A 23,180-nucleotide genomic window follows, 5' to 3' on the forward strand; every position below is an offset into this window, starting at 1 on the left:
CTTGCTATGTCATTTGAGTAAATTTTTTTTTGCTAAGAACTGAGTGTACTGATCGATTGTTAATAGGAAGCACACCAGTGGGGGCTCATGTGCTACAGTATTAATAGGCTAGCCAACCACAAGATTACTTCTAGAACCAAAGGTAACAGCTGCCCCTCTGGGGATCCAACCTACCAGTGAGTGAACCCCAAGGGAGTGTTACATTTGCAAACCTTAATATTTGTTTGTTGTTCTTCCTTCATTGGAAGAGGACGAATGACATCACAAGGGTGATTACTTACATATATGACCCTACTGTATTCTGTAAATGTGAGCTATGTATTTTTTTTAATTTAAATTATTTTTAACAGGTGCCTAGCTTGAGTTGTGAGGAATATTTAAATAAAAGGCACATGGACAAGAGTGGTAAGGGAAGGAACATCTCCCTACACTCCCATAGACAATATAATCAGGCAAAATATAGTCTTTTTTCTCAAAAGTAGATTATGGGATGGGAGCAAGGGCTGGTGTAAGTCTGTCCATGATAAAACAAGCTAGGCTCACAAGCATCTTGGTATAATGTGGCAGACACAGATGAAATGAACTGACGAGGGTGATTATGACATGAAACCATGCCCTGAGATTATAAGGCCATTTCTTGCCCCCTTTCCCGACTATGTCAGGGTTCAGAGCATTCAGAATCCCTCTGACCAGCCCTGCTACCCTTTGTGTTCCTCAAAGGAACAAAGAACAAAAATGAAGGTAATCTCAGAGACTGCAGATGATCAATAACTGTTCAGTTCACCACAAAAGAGGACCACAGTCAAGCTGAATTGCTTATACTAATAGCAAGAGCCTTAATTCCACCCTACTTAACAGAGGGCATCCTTTATCTATCCAAGGCCAGGAGGAATCTGGGGTCACTGGAGACTTTTTCATAGGCTAAATCCCACAGGGCCTTTGGGATTACTGGCTAAAGGCATAAATAGTAGCATCTATGTCAACCCCTACCCCAAGCACATTTCCATCTCTTTCTTTCTCCAGTTCTTGCTCTGTACCCAGTGGCAATGTATAACCTTGAATAAGTCCCTTTCACTTCTCTCAGCTCCTTCATCTGCAAAGTAGGAAGAGTAATGTTTGCACTGTATACAACACAGGGTTGTGTGAAGTTCAAATGAGATTACATATAGTCTTATGCATAGAATGTGGGATAGCCAGCGTGTCAAAGGATAGAGTATTGGATTTGGAGTCAGGAAGACTCAAGTTCAAATCCAGCCTTAGATACTAAGTTATGTGGACTCTGGGCAAATCACTTCATCTTTCTCAGCATCAGTTTCCTTATTTGTAATAAATGAGGATAATAATAGCACCTACCTCACAGGTTATTGTGAAGATAAAATGAGATAGCATGTGTAAAAGCACAGACACTTAAAGCACTATATGAATGTTGTTATTGTTAGTAGCAGTAGCAGTACTAGAGGTAGCAGTAGAAGCAGTGGTAGTGACAGTAGAAGTATTATTTATGCTACTCTGAAACAAATAAATAACTAATACAAAATAGAGCATAGTTGTGGGTTCCCCCTACTCTCTTATACATTTCAGAGGATCAGAGATTCTGGGATTTTACAAGGCAGGCTTAGTACATTTCCATGATGCCTAAAAAAAATGCAAACAGAACAAGTAATCTCATGCACTCCTGGCTACAGTTGATCTTCTCAGCTTTTTCTTGAAGCAGGAGGCAGGCAGGTGAGGTTTAAGGGGAATGTGAATGTTTCCTGAACTTAGGCTAGCCATCTGAGCCGCCACCTAACCTGAAGATGACGGTGGCTAGGAATGTCCTGGTTTTGCTCCCTGCAGCAGCTGCTTGATCATTTTGTCCTTTCTGGTGAGGTTGGTGTGAGGCACAGGGCCAGCCCTTGCTCTGATTTCTGCCCCAGTACATGATCTAGTGCCAAAGCAGAGCAGTTGGTACTGCTACTGACCATGCCCAGGTCACATGAGGAGCACTGGCCAGTCTGCTGGGTATTTTCAGTTGGTGACCAAATGGACAGCAGCAGGGGGAGGCAAAAGGGGAGGTTGGGGAAAGGCAGCCTCTTGTTGCCTAGAGGCCTGAGTGGTTAGCTGTTTGTGACTGGTGCTTCCTGGCTTGGACCCACACAAAGCTTTCCCTCTGACCCTGGTGTTTCTGATTTGTTTTACACTCAGCCTGGAAGACCTCCAGAAGGCCACCAAAAGGCAAACAGGGGTGGAGGGTGGGGGGGTGGGAGAGGGGCGGGATAGGACCAGCAAGCTCCATGAAAACATAAATGTGCTGGGCCAGAGGCAGTAGGGAGGAAAGGAGGGAAGACTTGCTTTGGATCCTGGAAATCCTTTGCAGAGATAGGCTCAATGAAATGAATCCCCTCCGATCTGTCTTTCCAGAGAAGCTCAGTTGCTTGCTACAGTACCAAACTCTGGGGAATAAAACAGAAAACAATCAGATGCTTTTCCTACTATTCCCCTTCTGTCTAGGCCTCAGTTTCCTCCTACCTGTATGGAAGCCATTGTTAACAGATTTCACCAAACACAACACTCCTTTTGTAAAAACAGCTGGTGTGTTTGTAGTTGGGTAATCCATCTTCACACCTCGGATGTGGACTTTGGTTTCCACCTTCTCTCTAGGGTTTAGGGAATACATTTCTGGGGCAATATCCTACCCCTCCAATCCCAGATCATAGAATCTTAAAGGCAATGTCTCTAAAGAGATGAAGGAAGCTCTGCCCACCGTTCCGTTGTTCGTTCTCTGCTCTCTGCAGGATCTGTGTACTTTTCCACATAGGTTTCATTCTTAGGGGAGGAAAAAACAAAGGCTGAATTATTCTCTGTTAAAGCCCTGGTTGGGAAAATGGTGTCACTCTCTGTAGGGCCTCATCTTCTGACCCCTTTACGAGGGTGTTTTTCCTAGGTTCTGTCCCTGGCTCTCTTAGGTTTGCTTTCTACATTCTGCCTAGCTCTTCTGCACTTGCAGAAGAGGCTTCCCCACAGCCTCTGTGTGGATGACCTGGTGCTCCTCCTGAACTCTAGACCCACATTTCCAACTGTCTACAGGTTATCTCCACCTGGATATTCCAGCAACACCTCAAGAAAACAAGCAAATCCACACACATATCCCAAACTGATCTCATTATGAAGGGAAAGGAAATGTATGGGAAAAGGGACTTGATTTGAAGTCAGGAGGGAGTTGCATTTGAATCTTTCCTCAGGCCTTAACTGGCTGTATGACTATGGATAAGTCACTTTATTGTCTCTGTAGCTATTTCCTTATTTGTAAAATGAGAAGGTTGAATTAGGTGATTTCTAAATCATCTTCCAGGTCCAGACCTTAGGAGTCTATTATGATCTCTGACTATCCCCCATCCTTCATCTCTTCTAATTAATTATATATAATATTGATTTCAACTGCAATATCACAGGCATCCATGCCTCTTCTCCATTCCCATGGCAAATACTGTAATAAAATCCTCATTAACACTGACCTGGATGATTGCAAATCAACCCCTAAAAAGCATTCCCAGCTCTCTTCCCCAATTGCATTCTTCATATTTTTTAATTGTGTCTGACTCTTTGTGATCCTATTTGGGGTTTTCTTGGCAAAGAGACTAGAGTGGTTTGTCATTTCCTTCTCCAGCTCATTTTACAGGTAAGAAACTGAGGCAGATAAGGTTAAGTGACTTGCCCAGGGTCACACAGACACAGTAGGTGTCTGGGGCCAGATTTGAACTCATGAAGATGAGTCTTCTTTTAAAAAAATTTTTAATAGTTTTTTTTTCCAATTATATGTAAAGATGATTTTTAGCATTAATTTTTATAAAAATGTCTCCAGGCCCAGTACTCTATCCACCATACTCCCTAGCTGCTCTATGCTTCATATTACCACCAGACATTCTCTGATTTTTGTCTTCCTATGCCTCAGCTCAAAAAACCTTGGACAATTAGTCACTCAGTCAGTCAGTGAATCAATGAGCATCTAGTGAACGCTTACTGTGTGCTAGGCACTGGGCTAAGGGCTAAGGATACAAAGAATGGCAAAAAGCATGTTCCTTCCCCTCAAGGATCTCACATTCTACTGAGGGAGACAGAATGTTAACAACTACATACATACAAGGTGCACAAAGGATAAATGGAAATTTGGTTGGTTGGTTGTTGTCCTTCGTCTTTGAAGAGGACCAAAATGACATCACCATGATAAAGTGAAATTTCAGTGTGTCCAACTGTGGCTGATGAGACCAATACAAGCTTGGAATGCTCTACCACAGATTGGGCACAGAGAGTCTGTGTGAATATTTGGGGTAGATATCCCAAATTTGTACATCCTGTGTTTACTTTGTGCTGTCTCAATTCTGCTTTGCTCACAGAGCACAGCATCCTTTCTGATGTGGGCACGCCATGATGAACAGTCCTGTGCCAGTGTCTCCCATATTGCACAGTCAAACTTCTTAAGAGAGACCTTGAGAGTATCCTTGTATCACTTCTTCTGACCACCATGTGATTGCCTGCCCCATGTGAGTTCTCCATAAAATAGTCTTTTTGGCAAGTGTACATTTTGCATTTGAACAATGTGTCTAGCCCATCGGAGCTGGCTCTCTGAAGCATAGTTTGAATGCTTGGCAGTTCAGTTCAAGCAAGGACTTCAGTGTCTGGTACCTTATCGTGCCAGGTGATGGTCAGAATCTTCCTAAGACAGTTCAAATGGAAGCAGTGCAGTTTCCTGGCATGGCGCTAGCAGATTGTCCATGTTTCACAAGCATATAACAATGAGGTCAGCACAATGGCTCTGTAGATCTTCAGTTTGGTAGTTAGTCTAACACCTCTTCTCTCCCAAACTTTTCTTCGGAACCTCCCAAACACTGAGTTAGCTCTGCCAATGCATGCATAAACCTCATTGTCAATGTGTACATCCCTGGAAAGTACACTACCAAGGTAAGTGAACTTATCCACAGCATACAAAATTTCTCCATTTGTTGTAACTGATGGTTCCATGTATGGAGGGTGTGGTGGTGGCTGATGGAGCACCTGTGTTTTCTTGAGGTGTTAATTATTAAGCCAAAATTAGCACAGGCAGCAGAGAATTGATCCATCCTTTGTTGCATGTCAGCTTCAGAGGCTGCACTGAGTGCACAATCATCTGCAAACAGAAAATCATGCACCAACACTTCCTCCACTTTGGTCTTGACTTGTTATCTTTTCAGATTGAAGAACTTGCCATCAGTATGGTAGTTGACTTTGATGCTGTGTTCATCCTCATTGAAAGCATTTGTCAACATGGCTGAAAACATCATGCTAAAAAGCATGGGAGCAAGCACACAGATCTGTTTTACTCCATTGGTGACTGGGAAGGCACGAGAGCATTGTCCATTATCCAGAACCTGGGCAAACATGCCATCATGAAATTGACGTACAATATTGATGAACTTCTCCAGGCAACCAAATATTGACATAATTTTCCATAAGCCCTCACGACTAACAGTGTCAAAGGCCTTAGTCAGATCTACAAACATTGTGTATAGACCTCTGTTCTGCTCCTGGCATTTCTCCTGGAGTTGTTGAGCAGCAAACACCATATTGACTGTTCCTCGGCCCTTTCTGAAGCCACACTGACTCTTAGGTATGTGACCATCTTCCAGGTGAAGGATCAACCTATTAAGGAGGACTCTAGTGAGAATATTGCTAGCAATGACTAAGAGAGACATCCCCTGTGATTGTTGCAGGACAATCTATTCCCTTTACCTTTATAGAGACAGACAATGGAGGCATCCTTGAACTCCTGGGGGATAACCTCCTCTTGCCATATAACCTGGCAGTTGGGGAAAGAAGGGAAATATTGGTTTGGATCCTGAAGACACTTTGCAGAGATCAGTGGCAAGGATGGTCTTGAAGGAAGCCAGAGAAGTCTAGAGGTAGAGGTGAGGAGGGAGAGAATTCTAGGCACTAGGGATGCCCAATGCAAAGCAAGAAGACACTAAATGGAATTCCATGTTTGAGGAACAGCAAATAGGTCAATATAGCTGGATTGGAGGGGAGCAAAAAGTTACAAGATTGGAAGGGCATATAGGAAGGAGCCAGGTTATAAAATGCCAAATAGTGCTTGTTATATTTGATCCTGAAAATGGCAAACCACTCCAGTATCTTTGCCTAGAAAACTTTAAATGGGGTCATGAAGAGTTGGACATGACTGAAAAATGACTGAACAATAAGAAGCAGCTATCAGAGCAGAGAGATATAAGATGATAGTTAGGGGGATTAAGTTGGATGAAATGCCAGTTTTTTTTAAGGATGGGGGAGACATGAGCATGTTTTTAGGTAAGAGGGAAGGAGCCAGTAGATAGGGAGAGATAGTTGCTTGTCCTTCATTCTTGAAGAGGACCATGACAGCAGGAAAATGATGCCATGACTTGAAAGTGAATTGGATTTAAGTGAGGGAGGGATGTGCAAAGTCATCAGCCTCACTTTCTCCTCTGGAGCCATCTGGGTGCAGTGGCAAGCCATAGATCAGGATGACTGGAGATGACTGCCAGGAGAGATTGAAGATAAGACTGAAGATGATAGTGGAGTTGATAGTGAAAGACAGTGGAGGGTATGGGATCAAGAGTACATGGACTGGTGTTTGTCTTGACAAAGAGAAGGGCCAACTCTATCTGAGAGCAGAATGAAGAAGGAGATAGTGGGGGGAAAGATGTTTGAGTGTTGTGAGATGAAGAAGAGGGGAAAAAGAGACAGTTCTGGGTGAATGGCCTCACTTTTTTTTTTTTTTGTGAAATATCAGGTGAGGGCTTCAGCTGAGAGAGTGGGGAGAAGGGTGAGGCTCGATAAAGGATCTGGAATAGAGGCTGTAGTGAATGATATAATGAATGAGTTAAGAAGGTGTCTTGATGCAACAAGGGTCTAGTTGAGATTATGGAAATTTGTGCTGGATCTAGTTTTGTGATTTTCTCCAGTTCTGTTCATTATCATAAGAGTGAAGGTGGTAGATCATGGAGGTAATTCAAGACTGGGGTTTGTCAAGATGTGATTGGTAATAGGAAAAGGGGGCAAGGGATTTAATGTGGAGGCTAGAGTTGAGTTGAATTTACTTCCTATCAGTGCAGGGATGATAGCCTGTGAAAGAACTGAAGGGTGGAGGCATGGGAGGTCACAGTGAGGAGGAAAAACAAGGATAGGGGTTAGAAAGCAGAAGGAAAAGATGGCAGGATAAAAAACCATAAGATAAAAGAATTTCAGAGTTCATGAGTATGGAGGTAAAAAAACACTTATGGTTGATGGCAAGATCAAGGATATGATTATGTCTGTGTGTAGCTGAGGTGAAGAGGAGGGATAGATAGTTCATGGTAATTGAGTTGACTGAAAATTTGAGAAGTTAGGACATTTGAGGGAACAGAAATATCTTGGATCAGGGCAAGGAGTCAGGATGGAAAGGCTGTGAGTTAGTTACTAAACTCATTGCTATTGGTTGTTCATTCTCAAAAAGGACCAATGACATTAGGAGATTGATGTCCTGACTTGCAACCAAATTGGATTTAAGTGAGACATGGCTATGCAATCATCAGTCTCACTTTCTCCTCCAGAGTCGTCAGAGTCCAATGACAGGATGACTGGCAATAGCCCAGGATGCAGTGGGGGCTTTGGCCTTTTTAAACTAGATCTTTCTCAGATCTCAGTTTGTCTGAGGCAACACTCATTCAGTAGTTAAAGGCTAGGTAAGAATGGAGGCAAAAGATGGCCTAGTTTAACAAAAGAGGCAGTCTGGGAGGGGAAGATGCTCTGCTGAAATCATTGAAAAAGGAAGGAGAATATCCTGGAAATGAATAGATAATGGCCAACTGGATCCAGACTGGGTGATAAATTCAAATATTGTGAACATCAAAGGAGGGGAGGTTGCTGAGGGATAATGGCAGAGGGAGAATATGAAAGCAGAAATGAATACTCTTGTATGAAATGAATACTCTTGTATTTCAATTTGCCTACCATGACCAGTGAAGTCTAAGGAAAAATGCAAGCAGTACTGTAAAGATTAGCTACTGATGCCATGTTATCAGGAGAGCCAAGTCGCAAAGTGTGCTAGAAGATACAAGGAGTGAGGAAGCTAATGATTTAAGATTAAAGCAAGTTTACTAATTATTGGAGCAGGCCTTCCAGAGAATAAAGTAGAAGGGGCAGGTAGATCTGGAGGAGGAATATTTGGGAGTGGGGAGGGAGGTAAGGTTGAGGGGAGAGATGCGAGTAAACAGTAAACATCAGTAAATAGATGAGGATGGAAAAATGGGGTTTGTACACTGGCAGCCCTGGGCTGGGGAGAAGGTGAAAGGGTAGGAGGAATATGCTAGTTACTGAGGAATAAATCCAAGCAGATTATCAGTGGTTAGAGGAAGAAAGCGGTTGATTACACTATTCAAGGCCCTACCTTGAAGTCTGACCTTGTGGTTGGAAGAATGTTGTATCCTGCAACACCCAAGAGACTTACCTCTCAGTAGAGATAAGGCCTAGGGGAATGCCAGAAGGCAGGAGGGGGCAGAGTGAGGTGGATTGGTTCCAGAATATTGGAGACGGTCCTGGGGGCAAAGATGGAGGCCAGAGGTGGGGCTGAGTCAGGGGCCAAAGATGGGGGCTGGGTGGTTCTCTATTGTCCACAGGATAAAGTTCAGACTTTTTTTTGCCTGGTGCCACTGAGATAGCTATATCTCATATTCTTTCAAAGTGGAGTATTCCACATCTACTATGTGCCAGGCATTGTGCACTCTGGGAAACAAAAATGACAGGACAGTCCTCCTCCCTACACACCCTGTACTTTACTGCCTTTTTTCTTGGCTAACCTTGCACCTTGGGCCTGGAATGTCTTTCCTCCCAGATCCTCCCTAAGTCTGCTTAAAGTCCTACCCACCCTTTAAAAACCAACTAAAATGTGATTCATGTGGTATTTTGTATTCTAGTTGTAGGCACACATGCCACTCTATTGGACTGAAAGTTCCATGAGGGCCCGATCCACGTCTCCTGTAGAATCTATGCTCCCTACCCTTAATATAGTGCAGCAGCTTTGCACACATTTGTTGCTTAGTTAAAGATCTACTGATTCCTTCTTTGCCTTTTACCAACTCTGGGTCTTTGTCGTCATGCTCTGCCCTTTGCCTGAAATATGTCCTTCTCTGATCACTTGTTGTCTCTGCCTCTCAAAATCCTTCCCATCATGTGGAATATCCAAAATGTAGTAGAGAGAGTTGGTTTCTCTTACGTAACTCAGTTGAGGTATTAAAAAAAAAGGCCAGATAAGAGCAAACTGCAATAGAGATACTTGCCCCACAGGAGACACCACATTCACTGGGAGAATCAGGAGAGAGAGCTCCAAGAATTCTAAGCCCTGGCAGCAGATGGGAGAACCAAGTGTGGATGCAAGGGACAATTAACCCTGGTTGTTGGGAGTCTAACTTAGCAGAGATGTTGTGCCCAGGGAGAAGCAGCAAGAAGATATCACAAGAGGAGGAAGGAGATGAGAGCCCTGAGGTGCTGAAGCACATTATGGATATGCTTTGTGACCAGTGTACTCTTTGTATGTGCCCATTTCTCCTGCTGACACTATATTTATAGAGGGAATGTTTTGGTGCCATCTTAGTAAATGCCTTGACTATGAACTTATTCTGTCTATTGGCTAACTATTAAAGGTAAGTACATGGTAAGAGCCTGTGAACTATAGTTTTAGGATAGTGAACCCAAGAGTACCTTTGAATCCATAGGGGAACCCAATTTGCAAACACAAAGGGGGCGGGGGTTACATAAAAATGTCAGCTGTGACTAGTTTTGCTTTGTCAGGGATAGTTCAGTGGGTATGGGCTGGGGGAAAGATATATTCAGAAATGAATGTGATGTGGAAAAAAAGGCATCAACAAATTTTTTAAAAAATCCTACCCATGTTTCAAAACACATTTAAAAGGTCAGTTTTCCCCAATTATCCCAACCAGAGGTGATTTCCATAGCCCTATATTCATACTCCAAAAACACTTCATACCTACTTTATGTCATCTTTCCATATCCATTTGGTATTATAGTTATCTGTGTATATCAATGATTTTCCCTCTAGGATTATGGATTATAAATTTCTTAATTTGTACAGTGCCTTGTATAGAGGAGATATCCAATAAACTTCAGCAGTTGCAATATATATTATCTAATAGTAATTCAATACTTTCTTCTTCTAATATCAATTGCCTTCAGAGATTTGAGAGACACTGAACACCATATCCATTTCTCAAAATAATTCACTTAATGGTTCATAGGGTAGTAGCATGGACAATTTTTTTTTAAATCCATAACACAAAAACCATTCATATTTGTTCTAAACATAGATTTCATGGTTCTGCAATATAATTCCAGGTTGACATTAAAAGGACTCTGTAGTCCTGAGTACCTTGTCAGTCACCATGAAGAAATGAGCCTGAGATTACAAATTTGCTGTAGATAATTTATACGTAAGCACTCAATGTTAATTCTCCTATAAGGCTGATATATCCAAATGAGTTGTCAAGAAAGTCAGACAATGTCACTCTTCCCTTCCTTCTCAGTCTCTATGTTCAGGAGGTAGGGAGTTGCAGGGGGAGGAGGATCAAGAATTTATTAAATGCTTACTGTATGTTAGGAACTGTGCTAAATGCTTTACAAATATTTCATTGATCTTCACAACAATCCTATGAATAGGTGCTATTTTTATCCCCATTTTAGCTCAGGAAATTAAAATTTTCCCATGAGGAAATTGAGGCTGACTAAGAGACTTGCTTAGGGTCCCTCAGCTAGTAAGTGTCTGAATCTGTATTTGAACTTGCACTCTATCCTCTGGGCCACCTAGCTGCCCCTAAGACTCTCAAAGACTTTGCAGTCAAGGTTTTTAAAATAACATACATTTAAATAAAGTGGAATAGATGCTTACCCCATGTGACTTTTGCCCCAGAACTACCCCCCAAACACTCCAATTTAAAAGAAAGGATGTCCTTGATGAGACAGGCAGCATTATAGTGGTTGTATCCCAGAACTCAGACTACTGTTTATTCCTCATGACTCCCTCTCTCTCTCAAGAGAGTGTAGGAAGTCAGTAGGCCTATACATACCTGTAATGCCTACTACTGAGGAGACTGAGGGTGTAAGTCAACAAGCATTTAATAAGTGCCTACTATATACCAGGCACTTTGTGAAGCACTGGGGATACCAAGAAAGACAAAAAACAGTCCTTGTTCTCAAAGAGCTCAGAATCTCACAGGGGAGATAACATGCAAGCAATTATGTGTGAACAAAATATAGGAAAGACAAATTGGAGATAATCGACACAGGAAAGGCACTACTAGCATTAAAGTTGGTAGATTTCTTGAGTTACAGTGGGCAAAGTCAGTTGAGTGACCACACTAAGGCTGACACAAATTGGTGGAACCCTTTGGACATGAAGGGTGCCACCATGTTGCCTAAGGAGGCTGTGAATAGCCCTTGTATTTCCAACCTGGGCAAATCAGGGAGACCCATTCTTTTAAATAACAAAACAAAACAGGTTTTTGGATGGTTATAACTATCCATATAATACCCAGGGGGCAAAGCCCACTATCTTCTGGAAAAAGGTGCTTCCACCCTCAGGTATCCGAAATATTAATCCTTTTGGAAAGGCAGTGTCAAGTTTGGTCTTAGAAATTCAACCTTCTTATTTTCCTGATGAACAATAATGAGGTCCAGAAAAGTAAAATGACTTGCCTATAGTTATATAGCTAAGAATCAGACCTAGTACTCAGAATGTACTTCAACAGAAGTTGCTTCAACAGAATGACACTACCTCTAACCTCCACTGCAAGCAAAGTATATACTTCCTCCTGAGGTTTTGAGGTTATACTGAGGTTTTGAGATTATCTGCTAATGAAGAAGAAATCAAAGCTATCAACAGTCATATGAAAAAATGTTCTAAATCACTACTGATTATGGAAATGAAGATGAAAACAACTCCAAGATACCACCTCACACCCATCAGACTGGCTAACATGACAGAAAAGGAAAATGACAAATGCTGGAGGGGATGTGGACAAACTAGGATGCTAGTGCATTGTTGGTGGAGTTGTGAATTATTCTAACCGTTCTGGAGAACAGTTTGGAACTATACCCAACGGGCTATAAAATCATGTATACCCTTTGACCCAGCAATACCAGTACTTGATCTGTATCCCTAAGAAATCAAAGGAAAGAGAAAAGGACCTATTTGCACAAAAATATTTATAGCAGTTCTTTTTACGGTGTCAAATAATTAGAAATGGAGGGGATGCCCATCAATTGGGGAATGGCTGAACAAGCTGTGGTATATGATGATTGTGATGGAATATGATCATGCTATAAGAAATGCAGAGCAGCATGATTTCAGAAAAAGCCTGGGAATACTTAGATGAATGCATGCAAAGTCAGGTGAGCAGAACCAGAACCCTGCACATAGTAACAGTAATATTGTAAGGATGATCAGCTAGGAAAGACTTAGCTATCCTGATCAAGACAATAACCCAAGGCAATTCCAAAGGATCCAAGATGAAAAGGAGGTAGCTAGGTAGCTCAGTGGATAGAGCCTGGAGTCAGGAAGACCTGAGATTATTTGCTAACCAGACCACTGCATGAACAACAACAAAAACGGAAATTGGAATATTCTCTCTTAAACAAGAAAAATAAAATTCTGTTCTCCACCTATTGTCACCATCCTTTTTAAAATTTAAAGAATACAATCCTAAATTTCCCAGTTATATTTTTGTTATTGTTTGCTTTCTAGAGAAACTGGCAAGAGGTTCCTGGTCACTTTGGCTTTTCGTAGAAGTGTCTTGGTAGTCCCAATTATATTTCCTGGAAATAGAAAAGTATTAGGAAAAGGAGAAAAGGTACCAGGGCCAGAGTGATTATGAGGGTCTAAAACAGTTATTGTTCCACAAAGGCAAATTCCCTCCCAAAGGAGATCAGAGAGGGTGAAGAGCAGAATGATCCACTTGACCAGAGCAGGAGAGGAACTGAGCCATGAATGAAAGAATCTTCAATGTTCTTTGTTTGTTTGTTTGTTTGTTTTGTAGCAAGGGCCCTTTTGGCAGTCTGGGGAAACCTATAGACCCCTTCTCAGAGTAATGCTTTTTAGCATTAATGTTTTAATATTTTTATAATTAAATACACCTAATAATGTATTTTAAAGTAAAATAAAATACATAGGGTTCCAAAGGGAGCCACTAATATTGAAATTTAGTTATCGAAATATTAAACAAGTTTACAGATCCCAGGTTAAGAACTCCTGCATTGGGGTCTCATATCTGACCCTTTGATAACTGGTGGGTTTTTTGGTGGGGGTGGAATGATAATGGGAAGAGAAAGAAAGGGAGGAAAGGGGGAAAGAAAGGGTCATAGAAGGGAGCACTTGCATAAAGTCTGAAATAAAAGAAAGAGGCTGAGGTCTGTGACATGATCTAGCCTGTGGTCATGCTATACTTGAAAAAGGGAAACCATGAGATCAGGAACATTTTAATCCAGCTTCGGGTTACCACAATCTATTCAATCAGGAAGAGAACGGGATTCTAAACACTGAACCAGCTACAATATCAACCTCCTTCCTATTCAGATTCTTCAAACATGGGTTCTCAGGGCTCAGGAAGGAAGAGAAAAAGAATCTAGAAGAGCTGAAAAGGGGTAATACAGATAACAAGTAGTTAAAAATAGCCATGACCCCACGGCTAGAGGGAAACAGCTTTTGTATCGTCTTTCCCTTAACTTGCTCCTCTGGAATCTGACTTCAAGCATCCAGGAATAAGAAATAAAAGCAATGGCTAGCCTGTCTTGTCGGGGTGGTAGCACCACAATTATTCCTGAAATACACACAAGGAGAGTGCAGATCAAAGGGATAAGGCCTATAGTATATGCCAAGGTTTTTCTAAAAATATGTTACACCTGTTCTATGTTCTGCACACTGATCATATTTGATCAGTGAAGTAAAGTACTTGAAATGCCAGAAGGAATGTGTTTTTCCTTCCAAGTCTTCAATATTTTTCCCTTTTGTAATACAAACTTATTTTCTTACCTTTGTTTAAAAAAAAAAACAACAAATGCAATTAAACATATCACTCACACACACACAATTAGAGCTACACACAACTATCTCAACAATATATGGCACCTCAATTTAGTAACTTTTTACTTTTTCTTTTCTTTTCTTTTTTTTTGCTGCTACAGCTCACAAGAGGACTACAGCCAGCATTGTAACACTCAATTGAAATCAACTTGCTGATGTTACGAAAAAGAGTGCTGAAACATCTGTTTGCTTCATCTGCTTCAAAACCAGAACTACAAACTCAGAGATATTTATTACTGAAACTTGAATAGAATACTCTAGGGTGTCACTGCTCTAAAGAGAACTTTGATTTTGATTCCGACAGCTGATTGGACAGCAAGATGTTAGGTGACTTGATAGTTGCAAAATGCATGCTATTCAATTCGTTTGCTTTTTAGATTGAAGCCCAAGGGAGACAGCTCGCCTCCAGACCTTATTGCAGGTTCTTATTGGCCTTCAACTACCTTTCATAGTAAGGTATCAGTACTCTCACGGTTTGAGAGATAGAAAAGACTTTCCGAGAGAGTGTAGTCCAAACCTCTTCATCTGACAGAAGGGGAAGCTGAAGGCAGGTCACGCAGAAGGCCAGGATTCAAATCTTTGATTTCAGTTCCTTATGACTCTTCAAGGAGGCGTGTCGGTATCATTATTCCTGTTTTACAGATTATAACTGCTGATACATATGCTTTAAAGGTCTATAAAGAGGAAGGGAATAAATATTTATATAGCATGGCGTAGCACTGCAGTAAGTGATTTACAAAGTCATATTTGCCCCTCACAACGACCCTATGAAGTACATGCTCTTATTATCCCCATTTTACAGTCAAAGAAACTGTGACTTGCCCAGGTCACACAGTTAATAAAGTGTACAAGGCTAGATTTGAACTCGGGGCTTCCTGACTGGAGGCCCATTGTTCTAGCCACTGGGGACTCTCTACAAAACTGAAGAACAGAAGGAGATATAAGAAGCTGCTGAACCAAGATGAATAAGATGTTAGACTAAAGGCTTCTGACTGTCTAGTCTACTGGGGTGGACTAAATATTGGTATTTTAATTCTTTTCCTTTTAAGGCATTTTAAATGACTTTTTGTGATGGCCTTAAATTGGTAGTATTGATTTTAGTTTTAGCCATCAAAGCAAACTCAGAACTTTCAAACAGCTCCTCCCAAGACCCTAAAATTTCAAACAAGCCTTTCAAAAGGCTTATATAATGGGAGGTCCTTCTTTATTAAATACATATCAAAAAAATTTTTCATAACAAAGTTGGCAGCAACACTTCACAGTTCCATCCAATGGTCCAATTATTTCAAATAATATTTGATACAAACACATTCCAGTACAACCAACAAATCTGAATAGCTCATTGTTACAGAATTTGACCAACAGAAAGCTGTGCTACTTCCCCTGTTTTCAGAAGTTTCAGTTTTACTGTCAAGATTAAGTTCACAAACCTAGTGGCAGCATAACACTACAGTAATTATAAATATTAATCTTTAAATTTATATCTCTAAATATACTCAATTTTCTTGCTAAACCAAGATGTGTCTTGACTTCTAAAAAGTTTTTTTTTAAATTACTTTGAAAAAGGGGCCGTGAAAAAGCATTTGTTTCCATTTACAAAAGGCAAGCAATCCACCAGAACATTTGTGGAAGGACGAAGTTTGCTATTAACAGGTGATTATTGAAAATCATTTTAGAATTGAAGCTGTAAACTACATATTGGAAGGTCCTACTTTTTTCAACTTTAATTGTATTCACAGTGTTATCAATCAGTAATGAAGGACAGGAATCGGTATGAAAAAGTTTAGTTGACTTCAATATCATCTTTCTCAGAAGTTATAGGTCCAAGTTCATAGTCTTCATCCTGATTCTACAGAGTATATTCTGAGTGTAAACTTCAGAATCAACTGAGAGAAGGGAAGTTTGAACTCAGTGTATTTACACTGAAAAGATTTTAAAGTACTCTAACTTAAAACATCTTCCACAAATTACTGGTGCTTCTCCTGTGACAAGCTATTATAAATTGTTAAAGTGACATAATTAAAATCACAACAATTCATTTGAAATGGGCTTCAAACTACTCATTTTCCAACAGTTTACATGAGAAGCAATATGCCATATGATGATCATCCCTTAAGCAAAGGAAGTTAATGTCTTTCTAAGATATGATTCAACTTGAACAGAAGATAGTTGATCTAAACTGTCATCCTGGGACAGATGTAAGAGCAATATAATTGATATACCGAACAGGATATTCCATCCTGGTTAAATTGCATATTTGCGTTGTAATAGGGGCTGCTTAACCTTGCAAACTTGCTTTGTCCTCTTATCTGATTTTGCCCTATAGCTGTTATCCTGCTTCTGACAAAAGCATGCATTCTAGTCAAGTGAGGATATACACGTCAAATGTGCAATGCCTATGCTATTTTTTTGTTTGTATAGGGAAAGGGTGGAGTGGAAGTTGTCTTCCCATTACAGGCAGTTGACTCCATTACTTTAAGAGACTAGTTTTTTCCATATATACATGTCATGGGGACCTATTTCAAAATAACCCAAGTCCTGGGATTTTCTAAGATTATATCTCAATACCAAATAGCATTTAAAATACTCATGAAGTAAAGATACTGGAACCACCACACATCAGAAATAAGTTTTGAACTCAGACATACTTTAAGATGACAAATTGCATGAAGAGAAAAGAAACAAACTTAAGTTCAGTAATCTACACCACCTTTGGTCTAACACCTTCCTTACTCTTTCCTCAACTATAGAATCTCTTAAGTTAGCATTTCCATTATCAGGTCACAGAATATTTAAGTTAAACAATGACTGAAATCCTTGGCACTTTATAGTAATAGTCATCGTAGGTAAAGGAATCATAAAGGCCTATTAAAATCATAATTAAATCATCATTCTATCAACCAAAATAGGGTCTCCATGCAGAGAAAAATGCAACTAAAACTCAGCCAAAGATTCAGGAGTAATGGAAAGAGACTCAGAACTAAGACTAAGGTCACAAAAATATTTGAATGCTTTCAAAGGTTCACGATTTTAGAAGTGTTTAGCTTTCTTAAGCAACCTTGTATTATCATTGAGAAACTTTTTATAAGATATACTAGACAGGAGATTCGTTTAAAAAAACTTTTTCACCCTTAAAGAGCAGAAAGGATATGAAAAGGGGGCCTTTGTTTATTCTCCACCTGCAGAGCATTCTATTTTCCACAAGAATTTTTATGTTCCCAAGGAACTGATTTGAACACCAAACAGATCAACTTCATGTTTTCTTGGAAGAACTTTTAAAAGAAAAACTTGAGACTAATTTTTGTTATCTAAGTTCCTAGCACATACATACAGGTAAACTGATGACAGTTTGGAAATTTTTTACATTAAAATAAAAAATGAAACTCCCTGAAAATAATATGTACTATCACAGATATATAAAGTACCACAAATCTTAACATATAAGATTTTTAAAAAATCTACTTGGGTATTAACCATGAGTGTCATTTTTCAAAATCAGGATTAATGGATTAACCTATACTATTCTTATTTCTAATAGATCTCTCTTCCTTCAAAGCTAACCTGACATAACTATGGGTCTCTAGAATGGTATAGTGCTTACAATTATCGTGCCTATTCTCTTATAATTGTTGAACTACTGTGATCACAAAATAACATAAGTGATAGTGTTGGCAGACCATCTCTGCCTATTCTACTTACTATTCCAATACTTCATCATAACCTCATTCTGTCCATTTTAGCACAAAGATCTCACCATGGTACTGATGGAATAGCTCTTACTTCCAGCACTTGTTTTCTGAAAACAAACTTTTAACACTAATCTGTATGGCTAATTAACAAAAGGCTTTTGTAGAAATGTGTCCAAAGAACTAAATTGAGACCAAATTTATTTCACTGGTAACCCAGACAATGTTTCTTAAAAACAAGGTGCCAAGAAAATGTGGCATTTCTATTTACTGGATTTTTCACTCGAATCATGTCACTTCCAAATCCAAAAGCCAATGAAATTAAGAGAAATGAGTGATTATCCCCCTGTAACCTATTTGTCTCCAATAAAATCCCCTCAAACCTATTATTGTCAAAGTAAACAGAATCTACAATACTATCAGATAGAATCATTATCAATACAGTACCTCCAACCAATAAAACATTTCTAACTGAAATCAATATAAAAACTTACTTTTGGGAAACTGGTAAAACTGGAAGTTTCAGCAGTTTTTAAGTGTTTGACTAATTTAATAAATCCTTTAGCCCCATTGGACCTTGTCTAGCAACTGCAAATGTCGTTTATAAACAAATCAACTTTAACAAAAATGAAGCTTTCAACTGTTTTGGTTCCTAAGCTATTAATCTTCTGTGCTGATTTTACTGGTCATACCTTCTTAGGATAACTAATTCCATTAAAGTTTATCACTTGAATCTTTCCTAGATAGGTCAGGTCATATCTTACTTTAATACAATTTTTAAATTTTTGTCATCTAAATTCAAAAGTTCAGAGCCTTAACACAGCTTTAGTCTATTTTTCCCACTGGGGTGGGTGGGGAAATGGGGTGGAAGAGCTGGATTAATAAAGCTGGTATATGGCCAACTGTGCCTAGAAAACGTACTAAAAAGAAAGCTGTCCCAAGTAGTTACTCTGGCTCTGTGCTTCAAAAGGCCCATTTTATTTATGGACTGTAAGGTACAACTGTGGTACACCAATCTCCTTTGTCATTCCTTTGTGATACAATGAGTCAGCCCTTTCTGCATCATTAGCATTTACAACACACTAACTACAGAGTTCAGATCTTTAGCACAACAGTAAAAACAAAGACCACAGTAGGGATTTAATTTTAAAGAATTTTAATACAAACTTAATATAAACTATTTCAGGCCCTCAACATGTAAGACACTGACTCAAAATACTTTTATACCGTTTTCTTCAAGTATTGCACAATGTAGGTACAAAATTAATATTTACGATTACATTTTCTTCCATAATATATAGCAAAAATCTTTAAACTTTTAACAGAAAATACAATTTGTTTTTTTTAAAAAGCAAATATTCGTACATTTTAATTCCACCACTAAGGAATATTCTGTACACAATTTTTAGAATAGTTGATGTCTTTAAGATGGATATTTTACAATTTCAGTAAAAAAAAATACAACATGAAGCTGCTGGAGCTGTCACAGATCACTGTAGTAAAAAGATATAAATGCAATACCATGTAGTAGAAACAATATATATACTCTGATATTTTACAAACTTTGTACTAAATTAAATTATACAATTAGAAAAGACCAATAAACCCACTTATTAGTGCCAATTTTTTATAAAAAAAATTAGCCATGTCCTTGCTATATCTTAAATACTGTAAGAGGCCATATTTGAGAGTATACTTTAAAATGTACAGTCAGTATAAAATAACTTTGTGCTTGGTTGGCAAATGAAAAAACGATGCATGTTGTTTATGTAACCAAGCTTGAATGTTTCCATACTACAAGCTTTAAAAAAAATCTCAAGGGGGTGAAAAAAAATGCCCCCTTGGGCACGTGCATTTCAACTTGTACAATAACATTTTTTTTTCTAGTTAGCCATAACTGGCTGGAATTGCTGGTTAGAATACTGCATGTTATTTAAGCTAAAATTCAAGCCATCCACAAAAGACTTCTCGTTGAGGCCTCCATAGGCCGCAAACATATCAAAGGCATTACTGTATTGGAGAGGACTGAGGTTAAGGGGGCTGTCACCTGGGAACATTCCATTGTTACTACCTTGACCCTGCATATTAGGGAAAATAAACTCCTTTGCGTTAGGAGAGAGAGCAGAGGTCTTCTGCTGTGGCTGCTGCTGCTGTGATGGCTGCTGTGGCTGCGGCTGCTGTTGTTGCTGTGGCTGCTGCTGGCTGCCCAGGCCAAGCCCATAGAGAGAGTGCATTGAGGAAGAAATGGCTTTCTGCTTCAAGAGGTCATTCACATTCAAGCCGAGGTTGGTGGGAGAAGTGCGTGCAACCTTGTTGCTACGGCCACTATTTTTCATTTTGGTCGAGCCAAACTTGGTGGCAGCAAAAGTGGCAGTGGTAAAGGTTAAAGGCTGAGTGGATCGGGGCATGAAAGTAGGACTTACAGCAGCAGAATGACCAAAGGGAGGAGATGGAGAGCTGGACACTGATGAAGCTGGGTCACTTATCGGCATAAACACCTGGGCCTCTGGATTAAAGCTGTTTTTGATCTCCTTATCCAACTCGCATCCATTTTCATTATTATCATCCACATAAAGCACCTTCACTGGTCCCTTTTCACCAATTTGGTATGAAACTTCAAATGGGTCGATCCAAACACTAAGATCCTGGGGCAGGTTTCCACGAACATCATCAATGTCCAAACCACTCTCTTTGGATGCTTGCTCAATCACTGGGTCCACTTTATCCCCTATATGTATACATCTAAACCCTGATCCTTTGTATGGCTTTTCTGGATACCAGTGCCCTTCATATTTCTTTTTAAGAAGTCTTTCAAGTTCTTCACCAAAAATGTTGACTCGTCGCCTGGGAAGCTTATTGTACAAATACGAAATAATAAAATTTAGTGCTACTTGGATTTCAAGCTGCATAGCTGCTATGCCACAAGGTTAAGTTTGTGTTTCAAACCCCCCCCCCCTCAAAAAAAAAGTTCAGTTTGTGGCAAAGAAACAAAATTTCATTCAAAGTGCTGGTACTAGTAGATTATTATCCTTCACCTTGAGCAGTCTTGTCCCTTAAAGAAAAAAAAAACAAAAGCAAACATAGCCAAATAAGGAAAATGGAAGATAAATCCCTAAGGCCCACTTCTTACCCCTCCAACAACAAAGCATTTTACTTTTGAAAATGGGACAAAACTGTTTAAGAAACAGTCAACGTAAAATAAAGAAACATGCACACTTGGAAACCTTCTTAAAGTTCAAAACTTCACGGCAAAACTTAACGGCTTATAGTTAGAAAACATATGCTTAAATTGTAATTTAAAAGAAAAAGGTAATTTGCCAGGTCTGATTATACATTCTTACTTCAAACAATTTATAAAACCAAATCCCATACATTTTGCAACATGCTAGATTAATTTGGTTTTGAATGTTAACTCGGAAGTCAAATGCCTTTCAAACTCAACTGCCATTCTTCCCATTTGTAAAGTTCAATTAGATCATTTTAAACTTTTAGCTTTAAGTAAAGATATAATTCTGGGATTTAGTTTCATCCAGTATGCCAGAATTATGCCCTCTTCCTGTCTTCAGAACTTTCGTTAGAAAATGTTTTACTAGAAACAGAACTGAACATATGGTCTATGAGCTGGCTTTAGAGAGGTTGGCCATAATGTTTCCATTTCTAACTACTAACTTAAAAGATCTAGATATATTTTAGCCCATTGGTATATACTGTTTAACTGTTTTAATATTAACCATTTAGAAACCTGAGAAATTAAAGACACTTTCATTTTTACTTACAAATATTTCAAATCAATACACTATGAAAATAAACAACAGGCTACACTAAACACTAATGAAATGTATTATTTGGTGGAATTCTCTAATCAGTTGCAGTTTTTAAACACACAAGGCCACGAAAAATATAACAAATCTAACCTGCACTTTTTCTTTCTCTATGATTAAAAAAAAATCTTCCCAGATTCTGAAAAAAAATCCTCATCAGATTCACTGACAAAGGAAAAATAAATTTCAAAATTCTATCGATTATTCTGTTTTAATGGGAGTGTTTCTTGAATTTTATCCAGATCTTTAAAAGCAACCACTCTCGCTCAAACGATAAGGGGGCACGATAAGGCCGGTCGACCTTTAAACGATTTCTGGATCAGCCCTGGGTGGGGATAAGAAAAGATCAAGGGCAAACACAAGGTAATCACAAAAGGGGGCCAGGTGGTCCAGGGGGGCGGTTTTCCGAGGACCTTTAAAAAAGGCGGTGGAGAGGAGGAGCCCAGTTCCATTTCTCCCAGCCCGGCGGACAAAGGGCATGGAATCATGCCCCGGCCGCCCCAAACTCTCCGCACCGGCCGAGGCACGAGCCCCGGAGCCCTCGAGCGCACTCAGCCTCTGGAAGCGGCCGGGCGGCCCGGCCAGGCCGGCGGGGCTTTTAAAGCCCGGACCCGCGGGAGGAGGGAGGGGGGCGGGGAACGGGGAACGGTAGTTTAAAAGCCGAGCTGGAAGCGGAGCGAGAAGGAATTACATAAACAGCCGGTTGGGGCTCATTAGATTTCTGCTCACAAGCCCCGGGCCCGGGCTCTTCCAGCAGGAACAGCAGCACGGAAGGGGGGGAGGGGAGGCTGCGGGGTGGGGGGGAAGGTCCCGGGAGGCAGAGGGGGAGGGTGGAGGAGGCCTGGCCGCCTGGCTGACCCCGGCCCGGGCCCGCCGCCCGAGGGCCCCGGCCCGCCCGAGCCTCCCTCCCCTCCTCCTCAGTCACCTCCGTAACCCGACCCGGACACCGCCCCTCCCCGCCCGGAGGCTCCTGGGCCCCGGCCAGCCCCGGGAGAGCCCCGGGGTCTCCTCGGCTGGTCGCCCTTCGCTGACCAGTCGGGGTTGGCGCTGCAGCCCCTGCCTTCGTCCGCAGTCAGTCAGTCAGTCGGCGGGGGAGGCTTTGCCCCCGGCCCCGCGCGGCTGTCCGGTCAGTCAGTCAAGCCTCGCCGGGCCTCCAGCGGCGGAGAGGGGACAGCCTAGGCGGAGCACCGGCTCCGCGATACTTACTGGCTGCTCCGGAGCTGCTTCCCCAACAGACCGGGCCGCAGGGCGGGGGCGGGATGGAGGATGGCGCGGAGTGGGGAGTGAGGGGCCCGGCTGAGTGCAAGAAACAACGAACCCGGGGCTGGACCGCGGAAACGGGTCGCGACTCCTTCGAGGTCGGGGGAGGCGGCGGCAGGGGCGGGGGGGAGTCCGGTGAAGTGCGGTCTCTTCCCCCCAGTACACACTCGGATGCCCCGGCCCAGATTTATCCCTGATGTCTACCCACTCCGCCCCGGGCCAGAGCTCCGCTCCTTCTGCTACGGCGCGCGCCCCGCCTCTCGTTTTATAGCGGCCCCGCCCCCTTTCCCTCCCCGC

The 23,180-nt window shown here is 40.9% G+C and overlaps 1 protein-coding gene and 1 long non-coding RNA gene across 3 annotated transcripts; both read right to left on the bottom strand.

Moving 5' to 3' along the window:
• Positions 1 to 1,482: 1,482 nt before the first annotated feature.
• LOC140528658 (uncharacterized) lies at positions 1,483 to 6,153 on the bottom strand. Its single transcript, XR_011975244.1, has 2 exons — positions 2,744 to 6,153; positions 1,483 to 2,432 (listed from the first exon to the last, which is right to left on the bottom strand). It is a non-coding gene; the product is annotated as an uncharacterized lncRNA (long non-coding RNA).
• Positions 6,154 to 18,941: 12,788 nt separating this feature from the next.
• On the bottom strand, positions 18,942 to 23,170 carry TOB1 (transducer of ERBB2, 1). 2 transcript variants are annotated; one of them, XM_072646700.1, is made up of 2 exons: positions 22,830 to 23,170; positions 18,942 to 20,854 (listed from the first exon to the last, which is right to left on the bottom strand). In XM_072646700.1, the coding sequence occupies exon 2, from the start codon at positions 20,709 to 20,711 to the stop codon at positions 19,686 to 19,688; it is 1,026 nt and encodes a 341-aa protein (XP_072502801.1). In that variant the 5' UTR covers positions 20,712 to 20,854; positions 22,830 to 23,170; the 3' UTR covers positions 18,942 to 19,685. The 2 variants fall into 2 exon arrangements, with proteins under 2 accessions (XP_072502801.1, XP_072502802.1); XM_072646701.1 differs by lacking the exon at positions 22,830 to 23,170 and adding an exon at positions 21,717 to 21,948.
• Positions 23,171 to 23,180: the final 10 nt, after the last annotated feature.

This window comes from Notamacropus eugenii, chromosome 2, assembly GCF_028372415.1.
Source record: "Notamacropus eugenii isolate mMacEug1 chromosome 2, mMacEug1.pri_v2, whole genome shotgun sequence".
Lineage (NCBI taxonomy): Eukaryota > Metazoa > Chordata > Mammalia > Diprotodontia > Macropodidae > Notamacropus > Notamacropus eugenii.